General features: G+C 50.0%; 1 protein-coding gene across 6 annotated transcripts in view; it reads left to right on the top strand.

Moving 5' to 3' along the window:
* Positions 1–21,503, top strand: part of cc2d2a (coiled-coil and C2 domain containing 2A) — a 233,414-nt gene that overhangs the window by 58,740 nt on the left and 153,171 nt on the right. For all 6 annotated transcript variants that reach the window (XM_038791604.1, XM_038791608.1, XM_038791605.1 and 3 more), the window contains exons 10-11: positions 10,448–10,648; positions 16,102–16,273. In XM_038791604.1, coding sequence (XP_038647532.1) covers positions 10,448–10,648; positions 16,102–16,273 — 373 coding nt within the window. The remainder of the gene's footprint in view (positions 1–10,447; positions 10,649–16,101; positions 16,274–21,503) is intronic.

The raw sequence follows: 21,503 nt of genomic DNA, 5'->3' as shown, positions 1-21,503 counted from the left end.
CATGTCAACATTAACCCTTACCAACTTTTACAGATGCACCATAGAAACATCCTATCGGGCTGCATCACAGCCTGGTATGGCAACTGCTCGGCCCAGAACCGCAAGAAACTTCAGAGAGTCATGAATACCGCCCAGTCCATCACATGAAACTGCCTCCCATCCATTGACTCCATCTGCACCTCCCGCTGCCTGTGGAAGTGGGCAGCATAATCACTCGGCTTACTCACTCTTCCAACTTCTTCCATCGGGCAGGAGATACAGAAGTCTGAGAACATGCACAAACAGACTCAAAAACAGCTTCTTCCCCACTGTCACCAGACTCCTAAATGACCCTCTTATGGACTGACCTCATTAACACTACACCCTGTATGCTTCATCCGATGCCAATGCTTATGTAGTTACAGTGGAGATCTTGTGTTGCCCTATTATGTATTTTCTTTTATTCCCTTTTCTTCCCATGTAGTTAATGATCTGTTGAGCTGCTCGCAGAAAAATACTTTTCACTGTACATCGGTACACGTGGCAATAAACAAATCCAATCCAATCCAATCCAATCTACATGTACACCCAGAGAGCTGTTAGGGAGGGAGTTCCAGGATTTTGACCCAGTGACAGTGAAGGAACAGAGATGTATTTCCAAGTCAGGATGTTGCGTGACTTGGAGAAGAACCCTCCAGGTGGTGGGGTTCCCAGGAATCTTCTGCCCTTGTCCTTCTAGACAGTAGCAGTTGCGGGTTTGGAAGATGCTGCCTAAGGAACTTTGGTGAATTCCTGCAGTGCATCATGTAGATGGTGTACTGTGCTCCCAATGTTCATTTGTTGTGGACGGATTGAATGTTTGTAGAAGTGGTAGCAATCGAGTGGGCCACTGGGTCCTGGATAGTATTGAGCTTCTTCGGTCTTGTTGGAGCTGCACCTCTCCAGGCCTTGTACATAGAACATAGAACATAGAAAATGACAGCGCAGTACAGGCCCTTCGGCCCTCAATGTTGCGCCGACTTGTGAAACCCCTCTAAAGCCCATCTACGCTATTCCCTTATAGCCCATATGCCTATCCAATGATCATTTGAATGCGTTTAGTGTTGGCGAGTCCACTACTGTTGCAGGCAGGGCATTCCACGCCCGTACTAATATCTGAGTAAAGAACCTACCTCTGACATCTGTCCTATATCTATCTCCCCCCAATTTAAAGCTATGTCCCCTCGTGCTAGACATCACCATCTGAGGAAACAGGCTCTCAATGTCCACCCTATCTAATCCTCTGATCATCTTGTATGCCTCAATTAAGTCACCTCTTAACCTCCTCTCTAATGAAAACAGCCTCAAGTCCCTCAGCCTTTCCTCATAAGATCTTCCCATCATACCAGGCAACATCCTGGTAAATCTCCTCTGTACCCTTTCCAATGCTTCCGATAATGAGGCGACCAGAACTGCACGCAATACTCCAAATGCAGCCGCACCAGAGTTTTGTACAACTGCAACATGACCCCATGGCTCCGAAACTCAATTCCTCTACCAATAAAAGCTAACACACCGTACGCCTTCTTAACAACCCTCTCAACCTGGGTGGGAACTTTCAGGGATCTATGGACATGGACACCGAGATTTCTCTGCTCATCCACACTACCAAGAATCTTACCATTAGCCCAGTACTCTATCTTCCTGTTATTCCTTCGAAAATGAATCACCTCACACTTTTCTGCATTAAACTCCATTTGCCACCTGTCAGCCCAGCTCTGCAGCTTATCTATGTCCCTCTGTAACTTGTAACATCCTTCTGCACTGTCCACAACTCCACCGACTTTAGTGTCATCTGCAAATTTACTCACCCATCCTTCTACCCCTCCTCCAGGTCATTTATTAAAATGACAAACAGCAACGACCCCAAAGCAGATCCTTGTGGTACACCACCAGTAACTGGACACCAGTCTGAACATTTCCCATCAACCACCACCCTTTGTCTTCTTCCAGCTAGCCAATTTCTCATCCAAACTGCTAAATCACTCTGAATCCCATGCCTCCGTATTTTCTGCAATAGCCTACCGTGGGGAACCTTATCAAACGCTTTACTGAAATCCATACACACCACATCAACTGCTTTACCCTCATCCACCTGTTTGGTCACCTTCTCAAAGAACTCAATAAGGTTTGTGAGGCACGACCTACCCTTCACAAAACCATGCTGACTATCTCTAATCAAATTATTCCTTTCCAGATGATTATACATCCTATCTCTTATAAACCTTTTCAAGACTTTCATAGAATTTACAGTGCAGAAGGAGGCCATTCGGCCCATCGAGTCTGCACTGGCTCTTGGAAAGAGCACCCTACCCAAGCCCCTACCTCCACCCTATCCCCATAACCCAGAAACCCCACCTAACACTAAGGGGCAATTTATCATGGCCAATACACCTAACTTGCACATCTTTGGACTGTGGGAGGAAACCGGAGCACCCGAAGGAAACCCACGCACACATGGGGAGAACATGCAGACTCCACACAGACAGTGACCCAGCGGGGAATCGAACCTGGGACCCTGGCGCTGTGAAGCATTTGTGCTATCCACAATGCTACCGTGCTGCCCACAACAGAAGTAAGGCTCACTGGTCTATAGTTACAGGGGTTGTCTCTACTCCCCTTCTTGAACAAGGGGACAACATTTGCTATCCTCCAGTCTTCTGGCACTATTCCTGAAGACAAAGATGACTTAAAGATCAAAGCCAAAGGCTCAGCAATCTCCTCCCTAGCTTCCCAGAGAATCCTAGGATAAATCCCATCCGGCCCAGGGGTCTTATCTATTTTAACACTTTCCAGAATCGCTAACACCTTCTTATGTACATCAAGCCCTTCTAGTCTAGTAGCCTGTATCTCAGTATTCTCCTCAGCAGCAACATTGGGCGCGATTCTCCGCTCCCCACGCCGCGTGGGAGAATTGCGGGAACGCCGGACGAATCATGACACGCCGCCCTGGCACCCCCAGCGATTATCTCACCCCCCCCCCCCCCAAAATGGCGTGTCGCAGAATCGCCGGTCGCTGTTTTTCACGGCGACCGGCGATTCTCCGGCCCGGATGGGTCGAGCGGCCTGACAAACCCGACCGGTTCACGCCGGCGCCAACTACACCTGGTCGCTGCCGGCGTGAACATCGCACAACAGATAAGTGTGGGGCCTGTGGGGGGCGGAGGAAGGATCGAGCACCACGGGCGTGCTCAGGAGGTGACTGGCCAGCGATCGCTGACCACCGATCGTCGGGCCGGCATCTCTAAGAGATATACTCTTTCCCCTCCGCCGCCCCACAAGATCAAGCCGCCATGTCTTGCGGGGCAGCGGAGGGGAAGACTGCAACCGTGCATGCGCGGGTTGGAGCCGGACAACCTGCGCATGCGCGGCTGAGGGCACTTGGGCGCCGCCGGCCGCGTCATTCTCGGCGCGCCACTTTGACGCAAGCGTCAAGGCCCGGCGGCCGAGTTTCTCGCAACGCCACTCCTAGCCCCCCGGAGGCGGGGGGGAGAATAGGGGGCGAGGAGCGGCCTCCGACGCCGGAGTGAAACACTCCGGGTTTCACTCCAGCGTCGGCACTCAGTCTCCCTTTGGGAGAATCACGCCCACAGTCTTTTTCCTGTGTGAATACGGACAGAAAATACGCATTTAGCACCTCTCCTATCTCCTCGAACTCCACGCACATCTTCCCACTACTGTCCTTGAATGGTCCTACTCTTACCCTAGTCATTCTTTTATTCCTGACATATCTATAGAAAGCTTTAGGGTTATCCTTGATCCTACCTGCCAAAGATTTCTCGTGTCCCCTCCTGGCTCTTTTTAGCTCTCTCTTTAGATCCTTCCTAGCTAACTTGTAAATCTCAACTGAACCATCACGTCTCATCATTACATCCTTCTTCCTCTTGACAAGTGTTTCAACTGCTTTAGTAAACCATGGTTCCCTCGCTCGACCACTTCCTCCCTGCCTGACAGGTACATACTTATCAAGGACACGCAGTAGCTGTTCCTTGAACATGCTCCACATTTCCATTGTGCCCATCCCCTGCAGTTTTCCTCTCCAGACGATGCATCCTAAGTCTTGCCTCATCGCATCATAATTGCCTTTCCCCCAGATATAACTCTTGCCTTGCGGTATATACCTATCCCTTTCCACCACTGAAGTAAACGTAATCGAATTGTGGTCATTATCACCAAAGTGCTCACCTACCTCCAAATCTAACACCTGTCCTGGTTCATTACCCAGTACCAAATCCAATACGGCCTCGCCTCTCGTTGGCCTATCTACATACTGCATCAGGAAACCCTCCTGCACATATTGGACAAAAACGAACCCATCTAAAGTACTCGAACTATAGTGTTTCCAGTCAATATTTGGAAAGTTAAAGTCTCCCATAACAACTACCCTGTTACTTTCGCTCCTATCCAGAATCATCTTTGCAATCCTTTTCTCTACATCTCTGGAACTTTTCGGAGGCCTATAGAAAACCCCTAACAGGGTGACCTCCTTTCCTGTTTCTAACCTCAGCCCATACTACCTCAGTATTCGAGTCCTCATCAAACGTCCTCTCAGCCACCGTAATACTGTCCTTGACTAACAATGCCACCCCTCCCCCTCTCTGACCACCTTCCCTGAGCTTACTGAATATCTAAACCCCGGCACCTGCAATAACCATTCCTCTCCCTGCTCTATCCATGTCTCCGAAATGGCCACAACATCGAAGTCCCAGGTACCAACCCATGCCGCAAGCTCACCCACCTTATTCCGGATGCTCCTGGCATTGAAGTAGACACACTTTAAACCACCATCCTGCCTGCCGGTACACTCCTGCAACTTTGAAACCTTACTCATGACCTCACTACTCTCAGCCTCTTGTGTACTGGAGCTACAATTCAGGTTCACAATCTCCTGCTGAATTAGTTTGTGGATGGTGGACAGGCTTTGGGGAGTCAGGAGGTGAGTTACTCGCTGCAGGTTTGCTTGCCTCTGACCTACTTTTGTAGCCACAGTATTTGTCTGGGTGGTTTAGTTCAGTTTCTGGCAATGGTATCCCCCAAAATGTTGATAGTGGGGAAATTCTGCTAATGAATGTCAATAAATAGTGATGTTTAAGTACAAGAATTTATGTAATAAGTACTGTAATGAGTACACTATGTCATCATAATGTACATATTTTTACTTTGGCCCGAATAACAGATAGCAAGGTTTGATCTTTTTTTCAGATGTTACGTACAGTTCTACGCTGCAGCATTGAGACCAGAGGCGGGATTCTCCCCTACCCGGCAGGGCGGGGGGTCCCGGCGGAATGGAGTGGCGTGAACCACTCTGGCGTCGGGCCGCCCCAAAGGTGCGGAATCCGCACCTTTATGGGGCAAGCCCTCACCTTTAGGGGTTAGGCCCATGCTGGAGTGGTTTGCGCCCCGTCAGCCGGCATGGAAGGCCTTTGGCGCCACGCCAGCTGAGGCCGAAGGGACTCCGCCAGCCGGTGGAAGTCCGGCATGCGCGAGAGCGTCAGTGGCTGCTGACGTCATCCCTGCGCATGAGCAGAAGGGGTCATCTCCGCGTCGGCCATCGCAGAGGCTGACGCGGCCAACGTGGAGGGAACAAGGTGCCCCCACGGCACAGGCCCGCCCGCGGATCGATGGACTCCGATCGCGGGCCAGGCCACCGTGGGGGAACTCCCAGGGGCCAGATCGCCCCGCGCACCCCCCCCCCCCCCCCAAGGATCCCGGAACCCGCTCGCGCCGCCTGATCCCGCTGATACGGGAGGTGGTTTAATTTGCGCCGGCGGGAGCGCCATTACAGCAGAGGGACTTTGGCCCATCGCGGGCCGGAGAATCGCCCGGGGGGGGGCCCCGCCGACCGGCGCACGCGATTCCCGCCCCCGCCGAATCTCCAGTGCCGGAGAATTCGGCGGCCGGTGGGGGCGAGATTCACGCCCCCCCGAGCGATACTCCGACCAGGCATGGGGGTCGGAGAATCCCACCCCTTATTCTAGTAAAGTGAATTTGTAGACAGTTTAAATTGCTATTGGTTTGGAAATTATGTACAAATCCTGACAGGATTTATGATTTTGGGAATTAGGGGATAAGTACGTGTGCCAGTTGCACCTGATGTTTGTTTCATTTGTTCACGGAATGTGGGTGTCACTGGCTGGGCCAACATTTATTGCCCTTTCCTGGGGCATTTCAGAGTCAACCACATTGCTGTGGGTCTGGAGTCACATGTAGGCCAGACCAGGTAAGATTGACAGATTGCCTTCCCTAAAGGACATTAGTGAACCAGGTAGGATTTTACGACAACCGACAATGGTTTGACGGTCACATTTAATTCCAGACTTTTTTTTTATTGAATTCAAATTTCACCATCTGCTGTGGCAGGATTTGAACCCGGGTCCCCAGAGCATGACTTTGGGTTTCTGGATTACTAGTCCAGTGATTTAAAAAAAAAGTACTTTATTCCAAACATGTGTAAAAAAAACCCAGCAATATGAACAAATCCACCCGGCAGACTCACAGTCCACAGTTTGTACAATTTTTCCCATTTGTACCCCTCCCCTCTCCCTCCTCCGCCCTGCGGCGAACAGTTCCTCAAACATTGTCATGAACAAACCCCACTGCATCTCAAAGCTCTCCGCTGACCCCCTCAACTAGAACTTAATCTTTTCCAACCGGAGGAAGTTGGACAAATCCCCCAGCCAAGCCGCCACCCCGGCGATGTATATGACCTGTAATTTAGCAAGATCAATTAGAGAGGCGAAGGCCACAACATCGGCCCCCTTCCCCTCCAGCAACTCCGATACTTCTGATACCCCAAGGATCGCGACCATTGGGTCCGGTGTGACCTCCACCCCCACAATCTTAGATAATGATCCAAACACCGCTTCCCAGTATCTCTCCAGCTTCTCGCAACCCCAAAACATGTGCACATGATTCACTGGTCCCGCCCACACTTCTCGCACTCATTGGCCACGCCTTGGTAGAACTCACTCTTCCTCGCCCGAGTCATATGCACCACCTTAAACTGAATCAAGCTCATCCTCGCGCAGGAGGAGGTTAAATTCAACCTACGCATTGCCTTGCACCACAGTCTCCAGTCTATTTCTCCCTCCAATTCCTCCTCACATTTGTTCTTGATCCTCACCACCTGCGCCCCCCCCCCCCCCCCCCCCCCCCCCCAGCCCGTTCCCCCAACCACCTGTACATATACCCAATCTAACCCTCTCCCAACTCATCTGGGAGCAGCAGTTGCTCCAATAAAGTGTATTCCGGCAACCTGGGTTACACCCTCCACTCCTTTCATGCAAGGCCCCTCACCTGCATATTTCTAAATTCAATGTCCTCGGCAACTCAACCTCTCCCGCAACTGATCTGGACATGCAAACTTTTCTTCCATGTATAAGTCCCTCACCCTATCAGCCCCACCTCCCTCCTCTTCCCATACATCTCATCATTCTCCCCCGACTTAAACCTATGATTCCCACATTGTGGTGTCAACATCGACATTCTCTCCAACTTAAAATATCTCCTCAGTACCCTAACCGTTGACTGTACCACTGGGCTCCCTGTATACTTCCTGGGAGCCAGTGGCAGCAGAGCCGTCACCATAGCCCTCAGACTGGATCACCTACAGGGTTCATCCTTCATCCTGACCCACCCAGCCTCCATCCCCACCCCCACAATCTCCTCACATTCTTCACATTCGCTGCCCAATAGTAGTGCAGCAGGTTCGGGAGCACCAAACCCCCCTTTCTGCCTCTGTAGCAGGGCTCTCTTTACCCTGAAAACATTCCCTGCCCATATAAACTCTGAAATCTCTGTCTCCAGTTTCTGGACGAAGGTGGGCATCATGGTAGCACAAGTGGATAGCACTGTGGTTTCACAGCGCCAGGTTCCCGGGTTCGATTCCCCGTGGGTCACTGTCTGTGTGGAGTTCTCCCCATGTCTGCGTGGGTTTCCTCCAGGTGCTTCGGTTTCCTCCCACAGTCCAAAGACGTGCAGGTTAGGTGGATTGGCCATGATAAATTGCCCTTGGTGCCCAAAAGGGTTAGGAGGGGTTATTGGGTTACAGGGATAGGGTGGAAGTGGGGGCCTAAGTGGGTTGGTGCAGACTCGATGGGCCTAATGGCCTCCTTCTGCACTGTATGTCCTATGTCTCAGGGAGAAAGATTGGGAGGTTCTGGAAAACAACAGAAACCTTGGCAGCACATTCATCTTTATTACCTGCACCCTGCCTGCCAATGATAGGTGTAATATATCCCATGTCTTAAAATCCCCCCTAATCTCCTCCACCAACGTTGTCAAACTTCATCTGTGCATCACAGTCCATTCCCTCGTCACCTGAATCTCCAAATAACTGAACCTTTCCCTAGCTACCTTGAATGACAACACCAGCAAGTTGCACCCCGCCCCCCGGTTCCTAAACATCCACGGATCATTCAATTAATCCTTGCAACTCCTTCGCCATCTTCAAGCTTCCCATTGACTTGGGCTCAACCTGCCCACCTTCGGTTTCATCACACAGTTAAAATCTCCACCTTTAATCAGCTGGTGTTTGTCTTATTTGGGGATCGTTCCCAGTAAACCCTTTATAAACCCCACATCATTCCAATTGATCAGCACCACCAGCATCCCCTCCAACACCCCACTCACTATCACGTATCTACCCCATGTCCCACACTTCCTTGGCCCCCACAGATCCCATCCTTTGTTCAACAAAATGGCCACCCCCCGTGACTTTGAATCAAACCCAGATAGAAATACTTGTCCCGCCTATCCCTTCCTCAACCTAATCTGATCTTTCACCTGGTGGTGAATCTCCAGTAAAAAGATCACCTCCGCCCTCAAGCTCCTCTTGTGCGTAAAAACGCAGGACCTTTTAATCGGCCCATTTAACCCTTGGTTACGCCTCCATTCCCCTCCACTGTCCGCCATCCTCCCCCTCCAGTTTTACTTCCTTAAATACCACCCTAAATTGGGCCCCATCTAAAATCACCCTCTTATAAGCACACAACTCCCCATAGAAAAACCCCTCCAGCCTCCGGCAACACACAATAGTCATAACATCCAATCTTTGCAGATATAGCTCCTCCTTGGGGGCTTTTCACAGTAACTTCATTGAAGCCAACTTGTGACAATAAGCAATTACTATTATTATTATTATGATTATTATTATTCTCACACCAACTCTCAGTTCTCCCCCAGTTTATGGTCCCTTGTAAAGTCTTTGGTCTCTTCTGGCGTCTCAAAATAGTACTCCCAGCCTTCAAATGTGACCCATAGTTTTGCCTCAAACCTAATCTTCCTTCAGAACAACACCGCCTTGGCCCTGTTAAATCCAGCATGCCTCTTCACCAGCTCCACACCAATTTCCTGGTATATTCAAACACGATTTCCCTCTCATTCACAGTCTCGCTTCTCCCTGGCGCATTGTAAGATTACCTCGTTCTCCACAAACTTGTGCAACTGCACAATCACCACTCGCGGTGGCTCCCCCGCTCTCAGCTTTTACCTTAAAGACCTTTGGGCCTGATCCATCTCTCAGTCCTTGTCCAACACCGTCTCCTGCACCAACCCAGACAGCATCCTCGACACATATTTTGTGACGCTCGTTCCTTCCACGCCCTCTTGCAGAGCTACAGTTTGCAGGTTCTGCCGCCTGGACCTGTTCTCCTGCTCCCCGACCTTCACTCTCTGATTTGCATAGATCCCCCAGGATCCCCACCTCCAGGGACATGATCTGATCGCTTTGGTTGGACACTACCTTTTCCACCTCGCGTATCGTTGCCCCTTGGGCCTCAAGGCACTTTCTACCTGGTTCATCATCCTCGCAGAGGTGCTACTGCTCTCTCGAGGTCTTCGACCAGGTGCCATGCATCTCCTTCCTTAGCTGGTGAAATTCAACTTTGATAAAGGCCATCAACTGCTCCATCTGAGGCTTTCCCACGAGCGATAACCCTTCCTCCTCCGCCATTCTCACAATTGCTGCTGTGCCACAGGTCCCATCCAACTCCTTAGCCAGGTCTTTAACTGTTTCTTTGCCAGGTCTGGTAGCCAGTAGACATGCCAATCTTGGGGAGAACCTCTCCCTCTACTGCTTCTGCACCACTTTCCTGTCGGAGCTACCCCACTAACTGGTATATAATGTCCAAACTAATGACTTCAAATTGGAACTACCCTGTGTGTGACCACTCACTCCATGGCTGCCGCTGGAAGTCACAACACTAGTCCAGTGATAATACCACTATGCCACTGCCTCCCCATAATTTGTATAATTTCACATTTAATCTCCTCTTTGCAGAAGAAACAACCCATCCAAATTTTGCAAAGGTATAAGTTCTTACGCTTTAGGAGTAATGAATCTATCAACAGCACCTCTGGTTGCTTTTCATGCTGTAAAACAAGCAAGCTCCTTGATGTTTTTTTTTAAAAGCAGTATTTGCATTTACAGGATGAACTTCCGTCTGCTGAAACTGCGTACAACTTCTTCACCTTCAATTTTGACCCTGAGCCTGAAGAAACAGAAGCAGATACAAAAAAGGAAAACCAACCTGAAACACTTCCAAAGGTTGACCAGGAAGAAGAGGAAGAGGAGGATGACAGGGATGAAGAAGAGTCTGCTGTCACCAAAGAAGTGGAAGAAGAGGAAGAGGTAAATGAATAGCACAGTGGCATCTCAAGGGACAGATAAATTGTCCATTCTGTCATACATCCACATGCATGACTAGCAGGATAAATCTTCTCCTACCAGTGCCTTTATGGGCTACTGTATCTTTTATTTTCTTTCCAAGATTTGCTGCCAAATTTCCTTTTCTTCTAGTACATTATCAATCAACTAAGCATGCCAGGAAATGAAATGAACCTTCACATATACATTTTACTCAGAATCACTTCTTCCCTTTTACAAGACAACTCAAAAGGAGGGGAACAAGTTTTAAAATAGAAATGAGAAAGGTCGCTTTCTGCGCTTTGTTAGTTGTGATCAACTGAGGTAGCCGAATGACACCAAATCATCCCGGGCTGCTGCTCCTGATCTCTATCCAGGTAAGTGTGTACATTGTGGATGTCAAGTGAGGCAGGAATTGGCTGAGCTATGATGTCCTCAGTAGCTGAATGTTGACAAACCAGGTCCTTGTTAATAGTGTCAAGGAATGGTGATCAGTTTTAAAGGCTACAGATGCATAGTTATCACTCAGGTGAGGCACCAGCACTATTCCGCTGCTGAGGACATCATTGCTGGTGAAACTGTACCCCAGGAAGAGAGCTAACATTACCAGGAAAAAGTAGGGGGAAAATAGAAGGAGACCAAAAGCTGATAATGAGTACCACTCAATTAAATCTTCCCAACGCTGCTATTTTCAAAAGTTACCCTATGAGGTAACTTATTTCAAAGATTAAGTTAGGTTGTAACAGTTAGTATTTTAGGATCACATGGTACTTTTCATCAGGAGAGTAATGCAAGACGAAAGCTCCTTTTCCAGCTGAATGTTGAAGACAATGGATACTATGAGAGAGATAGAGTCAGCGTCTGAATCAAGAAGGCACAGAAAGCAAAGATAGTAAGGCACATAAGTCAGTAATGCAGAACTATTGTTTTATATTGATGTAAAATGTTTTTGGCTTGTCATGGTTGCCAAGATAAAGGCCTGTATTTCCACACTAGAGGAAGGTAGCAGGAGTCTGGGAAAGACCCAGCTTGGCACATAAAGCTCGCAAAGGCAGGATTTTCATTGCAGCGGTGCAGGTTTGGGCTGCTGTTGTCCCAACCGACCCTGGAAAGAGTTCAGAGGCAGCTATAGTAACTACCAGGTGCTAAGGTTGGCTGTTTAAAATGCCTGGCTCTCCTGAATTATATTGAAGAAAGTGAGGCCATCTAGCCCTCACCCCCTCAACTCCTACACATTTTCATCCATGCCATCTCATGCACCTGCTCTTGTGGTTCCTCATGCACGCTCACCAAGCTATGCCCGTCCCCGTCCCTCCCCATCCACACACACAACCCAATGGCCCTTCCTGTCTCCAATGCCACGTTATGGCCATTCCATGCCTATTCACATACATTGTATTGGGCTAATGAACCCTATGGTGACAATTGGATATGTCAAAAAAGGTTTTTAAAAGTAATTGATTCTTTTCTTTAAACAAACATCTTTTACAACAGGCCAATAAAAGTGTCAATCATCCAAACCCTTTGAGGTATCAACAGCAGAAACTGCAAGACTTGAAATGTCTATCTTATGTAAATAAATAATATGCAATTGACAGGTGAGATCAGAGAGGCAGAGCTATCAATCAAGCAATATTGTCCCAGGGGCTCAGCTGATTCAACAGCCGAAAGGATGTCTGGGCGCTCAGTTATGCCTCATTAAACATTCTTGAGCGTGCGAGTGCAATAATTTGGCATGGGGTATGAGGGTCCTTGGGGGATGTGCAGGTGGGCAGAGCCTGGCATTGGGGGGGGGGGGGGGGGGGGGGGGCTTGAAGAGGACTTTTCAAACTTGCCTTTGAAATGGTTCCTGCATCCAGACTCTGATTCACAAAACCTCTGAGGTACCATGAACCATGGGTCTTTGAAAAGCTGGCTCGCGTCCATGAGAATTGTGGAGGACCAGGACATGCCTATTCCTACTGGCCAGGTTGGGAATGCAGTGTGCAGGCTCACAACCCGAACCATCCAAGACCCTCTAAGGCACTCTTGAAAATTGGAAACTCTGAGACTGGGGTTGGGAATCACAGAATCAGGACCCTTCTGCCATTTTTACAGGGTTCGCAAGTCACACTTGGTGTGTAATTTGGATGCATAACTCTCAAATTGAATTTAAGGAAGCAGAATAATAATATAGATTAAGTGAAATAACTAAAGCATACAGTATGATCCAAATGTTCCACTGATATTACTTTATAATTAGGGGTGCTTTAATAACTTTAGCTGTGATACCCTGAAACCTAAACCAAAGCAGTTAATATGATGCAGATGGTAACATGTAAGTGTATATGTTGATGTTTTGTTCATAAAATTAGTTTTCCATTTATTCTTGATGTTTTATTTTTTGATTTAACTCTGAAGGAATATGACAACAAGTCTTGTCGTGAGAGGGGTAACTGTCAGAAATTTAGATGTACTCATTGCATGATTTTCCAACCATGTAAATGACATCTGAAAACTGTATCCGAATTACCGATATGTGTTGCTGTTGACAAACCAGATCCTTGTTAAAAGTGTCAAGGAAGAAATTACCTCATGGCTATCTGCCCTGAGAAAAAAACTTAAGCCCAGGGAAAACCTGTGGTATTTTTGTTCTAATTAAATATATTGTTAAGCTAGTTTGTGTTTAGCTTCTTCCTCTGTTGTGACCCGCCTGGGCTAGTGCGCAGTCAAATTCAGACCCACTTGACCTGGATCCGCAACACCAGTGAACTAACAAATAATTCTTAGAAAAATGCACAAAGTCTTTGGCCCTTAGCTGAACAACAATCACCATGTTTGTAAATGTAAACACAAAGTTTATTAATCGCAAATATTAATAAATATGCAGCAAAAATAATAGGCTAATTATTATCCAATTCCTAATCCCCACTTCAACCTGCCCCACCCTCTGTCTCTCTCTCTCTCTCTATATATATATATATATATATATATATACATACACACAAGACAGACAAACACTGAGGGGAGAAGAGGGGTGTAAAAACAAGGATGAAAGTAAAATGATAAGAGTCATTGTTTTGGATGGTTGATTCTTGCACAATTCTTATCTTCAAACTTTGATTTCAGTTTGAGGTTTTTACTGTCGATTCATTCAGGTCTCTGCAGTTTCAGAAATGCCGCAGCTTTTTTGGAGAAAAAGGAGAGAGAAAGAAAGAGCACGCCTTTCCCCTGAGTTTGTTTTTAATTTAGAGTACCCAATTATTTTTTCCAATTAAGAGGTAATTTAGCGTGGCCAATGCACCTGCCCTGCACATCTTTAGGTTGTGGGGATGAGTCCCACGCAGACACTGGGAGAATATGGAAACTCCACACAGACAGTGGCCCGGGCTAACCACTGCGCCACCATGCCACCCTCGTCCTTTTCCCCGAGTGTCCAGGGTTCAAACTCTGCTTTCCTTAGCTCTCGGAAAATCATCCCACTCGGGCAATATCCAATCACCACCTGTTACCGGGCAGAATATGGCCTTTGGCCAATTCATTGGCCACCAGCCAACAAATGAAACTGAGTCCCACTGATCTCTCGGGTGCCGGAAAGTCAGTGTTTTGAAGTCCAGAGCTGGCAGTGTTCTCTTTTGTAACTTTTGAATTTCTAATTTCCCCTGCTCGGCTTAAAGATATATGTTCATTAAGCATCCATGGGTTAAAATTATAACAGCAAAAATAAAGAAAGGGGAAATAAGGAAATCATCAGGAAGGACCCTTACACCTCATTGAGGCCATTATTAAGTAAACCACATTATCGGTTCTGTATATAAAATATCCAGGAATCAAGAATCACATATTCAGAAAGAAATTAAACATTTAAAGATACTATTTGCAATGTTGATGAATGTCTGCTCAAAATATTTGTTATCCCATGTTGTGTAAACAGGAGGATGAATGAGAAGTGATCTTATTGAAACATATAAGATCCTGAGGGGATTTGATACTGTAGACAGCGGGAGAATGTTTCCACTTGTTGGAATAACTAGAACCAGGGGACACAGTTTAAAAATAACACGTCTATAGTTTAAGACAGAGATGAGGAGACATTTTTCCTCTCAAGGGGTCATTAGTGTGTGAAATTCTCTTCCCTAGAAAGCAGTGGAGGCTGCGTCATTGAATTAATTCAAGATAGAGTTAGACAGCAAAGTGGAGTTGAGACCATAACCGGATCAACCATTATCTTATTGAATAGTGGAGCAGGCTCGAAGTGCTGAATGGCCTACTCATGCTCAAAAGTCCTATGTTCTTAAATGCTGAAAGTATGTGAGCCCAACACTTCAAAGATGCCCAAGGACTCAAACATTTTATTGATTAGTTTCATAATTTGTACTTGGGCAACTCCAAGGTTGTTCTTGCTCCTTTGTTACTGTCTCCCTTACTCAGTTGCCATTTTCTTCCATTATCCCACCTCACTGGAGGTAGTGGCTCAACATGGAATACAATTTCATTGACAGCCTTTTGATACCACCCCAAATGGACACTCTTTGTACGAGCGCAGATAGCGATTCTTAGAGGGCTGTCATAATAATGAGCGAAAGCACAATATCCTCGCATGCATTTGCAGTAAGAGTCACCTAATGATAACAGGATGTTGAAGATCTGTTTGACAGTTGCTTTTTGATACCTTGGGACTCTTCAGAATGACTTGCTCAGTGCTGCATCATGTAGCACTGATTATGGGTGTTAACGCCTTTGATTTGCATGCCCTTTCCTGCCTTTCCTCCAACATGATCTTAGCTATTTGAAAGCCAATGCTATTGTAATAAATGAATTCATAACAAAGGAAAGGCACTTCAGGCATTTCTCCAGTTAGCAAGTCCCAGACTACAATTGGCAAGTCCCAGACTACAATTGGCAAAGGAATGCAATAATGCCACCTGCCAACATTCTTCAGCTCCAAGTGTGGCACAGGAGGACCTAAAGGGAGAGAGAAAAACAAACCGAGAAGGTTGGAGATTGAAATTAACAAAAAAAGATAATTTTTAAAAACTATTTAGTTCAAGGTTGGATAAGATCATTGAGCTTTTTGGACTGAGTAAAGCTCTACACAGAGGGTCATTTCAGTGTATTTTCTTTGAAGGAGGGGCAGCTGCTGCCTTACATTCTTGTCAACCGTTTACAATTACAGAAAAGGTCCTAAAATGTTGTTTTAAAGGAAATGTCTTTTTTCTATAGTTGAGACATGTTCATTACATTCAATTTTGTATATAAATCAAGAGACTATCAATGTATTTGGCAAGAGAAATGCACTAAATGCTTGAAGCGCTGAAGAATAACATACCACCTTGTACTGTATGGAAAGCAAAATAGAATAAATATTTGAACTTCAGTATTTAGGAATTTGTACATTTTTTTCCCCCCACCATTTCTGGAAGAGAAATTAACACTCTGCTGTCCCTTGGTTACTGCAGGAAGAGGATCGATCACTTGTAAAGGATAACGGGGATGATGAGGATGACTATCTCTTCATAATTGGTCAGACAGCTCGTGATTTTCTTGTAGTAAAGGCGCCCGATTATGAAGGCTACCATAGTCAACGGCAGAAAGATAGAAAATTCCTTTTTACACCCAGCATTCTGACAGGTAAACTATTTTGAAGTGTAGTTTCTCACATGCCTTGATAGGCATTCTGTGGCTGGTTAAATTCTAGTGTATATTTTGTGAGTTTAAAAAATAACTTGATATGGAAATGCCACTTTACAGTATTAGTAATGTGTGAATAGTTGCCTGAACTTTCTCTGTTCACTATTTTAATGAGGCAGTTAGTGAATTTAAAATAAAAATAATAACTGATGGCTCAGTTAAATTGCCAGACAGATGAAGCTAATGTATACCTCAATAAGTGCATCAATAATATTGCATAGGGAGGCACAGTGGTTAGCACTACTGCCTCACAGAGGCGAGGACCGGGTTCGATGCACCATTCGGAGTCGCCGGTGTCACATGTGTCTGATGTCACTGTCAGTGTGGAGTTTGCACATTCTCCCCATGTCTGCATGGATCTCACCCCCACAACCCAAAGATGCGCAGGGTAGATAGATTGGCCGTGTTAAAATTGCCCTTTAATTGGAAAAAGAATTAGGGTGCTCTAAATTTATTTTTAAAAACAGTAATATTGCATGGTGTGGTCCAGCTAGTACCTGAGCTGGATGTGAGTAATTGGAGTCATCATGGCGTTTAGATCTTTACAGACATTTATCAATTAATGCGTTCCTGGAAATTTTTATTCATGGAAAAATTTGACTAAAACATAAACGGAATTCTCCGTCGATGGGATCCTCTGGTCCAGCGGCAGCACACCCACACCCAAGGTTTCCTGTCGGCTTGGGGTGGCCACAATGGGAAACGGAAAATCCCGCTGTCGGCGGAGCGCGCCGTGCCAGAAAATGCACTGGCAGACCAGAGAACCCCGCCCATAATAACAGGAAGACAAATGCTGCAGACAGAAAGTTGAGTGTAGACATGCGATTTTCAATATTAATGGTAATGGTTGTAATGTGATATCTAATTCATAATAAAATAATTTTGAGAAGTGCCTTTTCCTATGATACATTTGGTTATATTCAAGTAAACGCAATAAAACAAAATTATTTCAATATTTTGGGCTGGATTCTCCCAAAATGAGGCTAAGTGTTGAAACTGTTGTGAATACTGGAATTTCACGACGGCGCCGTTGGACCCCCAGGTGGAGCTATTCAATGGCCCACAAAGGGGCTAGCACGGGTGCATTGCGCAATGCCCGGCGGCCACTTCGCCGGTTCCGTCATTGACGCAACGCCGTGGCTGAACTTAATTATGCTCTCCCCCACCCCCACCCACCCACACAGGGGGACGGTCCCGCCCCCACCTTGACCCACATGGCTGCACCCACCCATGCCAGCCGCAATGGCTGTGTGCCATGTGCACTAATGCCATCAGAGACCCAACCATGCGCTGGACCGTCTAACACTGTTGCTGTTTGTGGCCAGGTGCTCACCGGCGTCGCACAGACCCAGAGGGAGATGGCACAGTCCGAGAGGGCGATGGCCCATTCCCTGTGCTCCATGGCCACTAACATACAGACCTTGGTTGATACCAGAGCGGGCATCCAGGACTGGCAGCAGACTGAACCCCCCCCCCTTCTGTCCCTGGTGCATCTGGTTTAGCTCACTCAAGGGGCTGGTTTAGCTCACTCAGCTAAATCGCTGGCTTTGAAAGCAGACCAAGCAGGCCAGCAGCACGGTTCGATTCCCGTACCAGCCTCCCCGGACAGGCGCCGGAATGTGGCGACTAGGGGCTTTTCACAGTAACTTCATTGAAGCCTACTCGTGACAATAAGCGATTTTCATTTCATTTTCATTTTTCATCTGCTGGGCAGCAGGCAGAACAGGGAGGCACCATGACACCCGGGATGTCCGAGGAGTAACCGGCCCCATCCAGGCCGGTTACTCCTGGAGACGAGCGCCAGCGGGGACCCTAGTCGCAGGGCAGGAGTCTCAGCATTCCGCTCCACTCCTGCTGTACCGTCTGGGGACCCACTTAGGCGTAGTGTTAGGGCCCATAAGGCCAGAAAGCTAGACACCAGTTAATTTGGCACAGGTGCAGGGCACAGTTTAGTTATAGGAGCTGGAGCACAGACTAATATACCTCTTCACATTAAACACCTGTTATCACTGTTCAAACCTGCCTTTGTGCTCTGTCTGATGGTTGTGGGGGTGGGGCGGTCAGTGATGGCTACTGGGGGTGAGAGGTGGTGGACGAGTGAGGCCTAGTGGGTGGGCCGGGCAGCTCCCCCCCCCCCCCCCCCCCCCAATGGAATGGCCAGCCCGAATGCAGGGATCATCCAGATAGAAGGTGCTTCTGTGGGCATGAGTCAGACAATGTCTAATGATGTGGAGCATGGAGCTCATCGCAGAGCGGGTTGTCATCGTCCTCCATTCCATGGACCAGACCCGTTGTAACTGCCAACCCAGTGCCCCCGGCTCATTGTGCATGCGGGTGGTTGGGTGGTGTGGGAGGTGAGGGAGGTCGGTGGTGGGGGAGGTGAGGGAGGTCGGTGGTGTGGGAGGTGAGGGTGGTCGGTGGTGTGGGAGGTGAAGGTGGTCGGTGGTGTGGGAGGTGAGGGTGGTCGGTGGTGTGGGAGGTGAGGGTGTCGGTGGTGTGGGAGGTGAGGGAGGTCGGAGGTGAGGGAGGTCGGTGGTGTGGGAGGTGAGGGAGGTCGGTGGTGTGGGAGGTCGGTGGTGGGGGGGTGAGGGAGGTCGGTGGTGTGGGAGGTGAGAGTGGTCGGTGATGTGAGAGGTGAGGGTGTTGGGAGGTGAGGGTGGTCGGTGGTGAGGGAGGTCGGAGGTGAGGGAGGTCGGTGGTGTGGGAGGTGAGAGTGGTCGGTGATGTGGGAGGTGAGGGAGGTCGGTGGTGTGGGAGGTGAGGGTGGTTGGTGGTGTGGGACTTGAGGGAGGTCGGTGGTGTGGGAGGTGAGGGAGGTCAGTGGTGGGGGAGGTCGGTGGTGTGTGAGGTGAGGGAGGTTGGTGGTGTGGGACCTGAGGGTGGTCGGTGGTGTGGGAGGTGAGGGTGGTCGGTGGTGTGGGAGGTGAGGGTGTTGGGTGATGTGGGACGTGAGGGTGTTGGGTGATGTGGGAGGTGAGTCTGGTCGGTGGTGTGGGAGGTGAGGGAGGTCGGTGGTGGGGGAGGTGAGGGTGGTCGGTGGTGAGGGAGGTCGGTGGTGTGGGAGGTGAGGGAGGTCGGGTGTGTGGGAGGTGAGGGAGGTTGGTGGTGGGGGATGTGAGGGAGGTCGGTGGTGGGAGAGGAGAGGGAGGTCGGTGGTGTGGGAGGTGAGGGTGGTCGGTGGTGTGGGAGGTGAGGGTGGTCGGTGGTGTGGGAGGTGAGGGTGTTGGGTGATGTGGGAGGTGAGGGAGGTTGGTGGTGTGGGAGGTGAGGGAGGTCGGTGGTGTGGGAGGTCGGTGGTGGGGGAGGTAAGGGAGGTCGGTGGTGTGGGAGGTGAGAGTGGTCGGTGGTGAGGGAGGTCGGAGGTGAGGGAGGTCGGTGGTGTGGGAGGTGAGGGCGGTCGGTGGTGTGGGAGGTCGGTGGTGTGGGAGGTGAGGGCGGTCGGTGGTGTGGGAGGTCGGTGGTGGGGGAGGTAAGGGAGGTCGGTGGTGTGGGAGGTGAGAGTGGTCGGTGGTGAGGGAGGTCGGAGGTGAGGGAGGTCGGTGGTGTGGGAGGTGGTGTGGGAGGTGAGGGTGGTCGGTGGTGTGGGAGGTGAGGGTGGTCGGTGATGTGGGAGGTGAGGGAGGTCGGTGGTGTGGGAGGTGAGGGTGGTCGGTGGTGTGGGACTTGAGGGAGGTCAGTGGTGGGGGAGGTCGGTGGTGTGGGAGGTGAGGGAGGTTGGTGGTGTGGGACCTGAGGGTGGTCGGTGGTGTGGGAGGTGAGGGTGGTCGGTGGTGTGGGAGGTGAGGGTGGTCGGTGGTGTGGGAGGTGAGGGTGGTTGGTGGTGTGGGAGGTGAGGGTGTTGGGTGATGTGGGAGGTGAGGGAGGTTGGTGGTGTGGGAGGTGAGGGTGTTGGGTGATGTGGAGGTGAGGGAGGTCGGTGGTGTGGGAGGTGAGGGAGGTCGGTGGTGGGGGAGGTGAGGCTACTCGGTGGTGGGGGAGGTGAGGCTACTCGGTGGTGGGGGAGGTGAGGGAGGTCGGTGGTGGGGGAGGTGAGGGAGGTCGGTGGTGGGGGAGGTGAGGGAGGTCGGTGGTGGGGGAGGTGAGGGAGGTCGGTGGTGGGGGAGGTGAGGGAGGTCGGTGGTGGGGGAGGTGAGGGAGGTCGGTGGTGGGGGAGGTGAGGGAGGTCGGTGGTGGGGGAGGTGAGGGAGGTCGGTGGTGTGGGAGGTGAGGGAGGTCGGTGGTGGGGGAGGTGAGGGAGGTCGGTGGTGGGGGAGATGAGGGTGTTGGGTGGTGTGAGAGGTGAGGGAGGTGGGGGGAGGTGAGGGAGGTTGGTGGTGGGGGAGGTGAGGGTGGTCGGTGGTGAGGGACGTCGGTGGTGTGGGAGGTGAGGGTGGTCGGTGGTGGGGGAGGTGAGGGAGGTCGGTGGTGGGGGAGGTGAGGGAGGTTGGTGGTGGGGGAGGTGAGGGAGGTCGGTGGTGGGGGAGGTGAGGGAGGTCGGTGGTGGGGGAGGTGAGGGAGGTCGGTGGTGGGGGAGGAGAGGGAGGTCGGTGGTGGGGGAGGTGAGGGAGGTCGGTGGTGTGGGAGGTGAGGGTGTTGGGTGGTGTGGGAGGTGAGGGTGTTGGGTGGTGGGGGAGGTGAGGGAGGTCGGTGGTGGGGGAGGTGAGGGTGTTGGGTGGTGTGGGAGGTGAGGGAGGTTGGTGGTGAGGGAGGTTGGTGGTGGGGGAGGTGAGGGAGGTCGGTGGTGTGGGAGGTGAGGGAGGTTGGTGGTGGTGTGGGAGGTGAGGGAGGTCGGTGGTGGGGGAGGTGAGGGTGTTGGGTGGTGTGGGAGGTGAGGGAGGTCGGTGGTGGGGGAGGTGAGGGAGGTTGGTGGTGGGGGAGGTGAGGGAGGTCGGTGGTGTGGGAGGTGAGGGAGGTCGGTGGTGTGGGAGGTGAGGGAGGTCGGTGGTGTGGGAGGTGAGGGTGTTGGGTGGTGTGGGAGGTGAGGGTGGTCGGTGGTGTGGGAGGTGAGGATATTCGGTGGTGGGGGTGGTGAGGGGGGTCGGTGGTGTGGGAGGTGAGGGTGTTGGGTGGTTTGGGAGGTGAGGGAGGTTGGTGGTGGGGGAGGTGAGGGTGGTCGGTGGTGTGGGAGGTGAGGGTGGTCGGTGGTGTGGGAGGTGAGGGAGGTCGGTGGTGTGGGAGGTGAGGGTGTTGG

This window comes from Scyliorhinus canicula, chromosome 3, assembly GCF_902713615.1.
Source record: "Scyliorhinus canicula chromosome 3, sScyCan1.1, whole genome shotgun sequence".
In the NCBI taxonomy this organism is placed as follows: Eukaryota; Metazoa; Chordata; class Chondrichthyes; order Carcharhiniformes; family Scyliorhinidae; genus Scyliorhinus; species Scyliorhinus canicula.
This window is presented reverse-complemented; position numbering and strand designations above follow the sequence as displayed.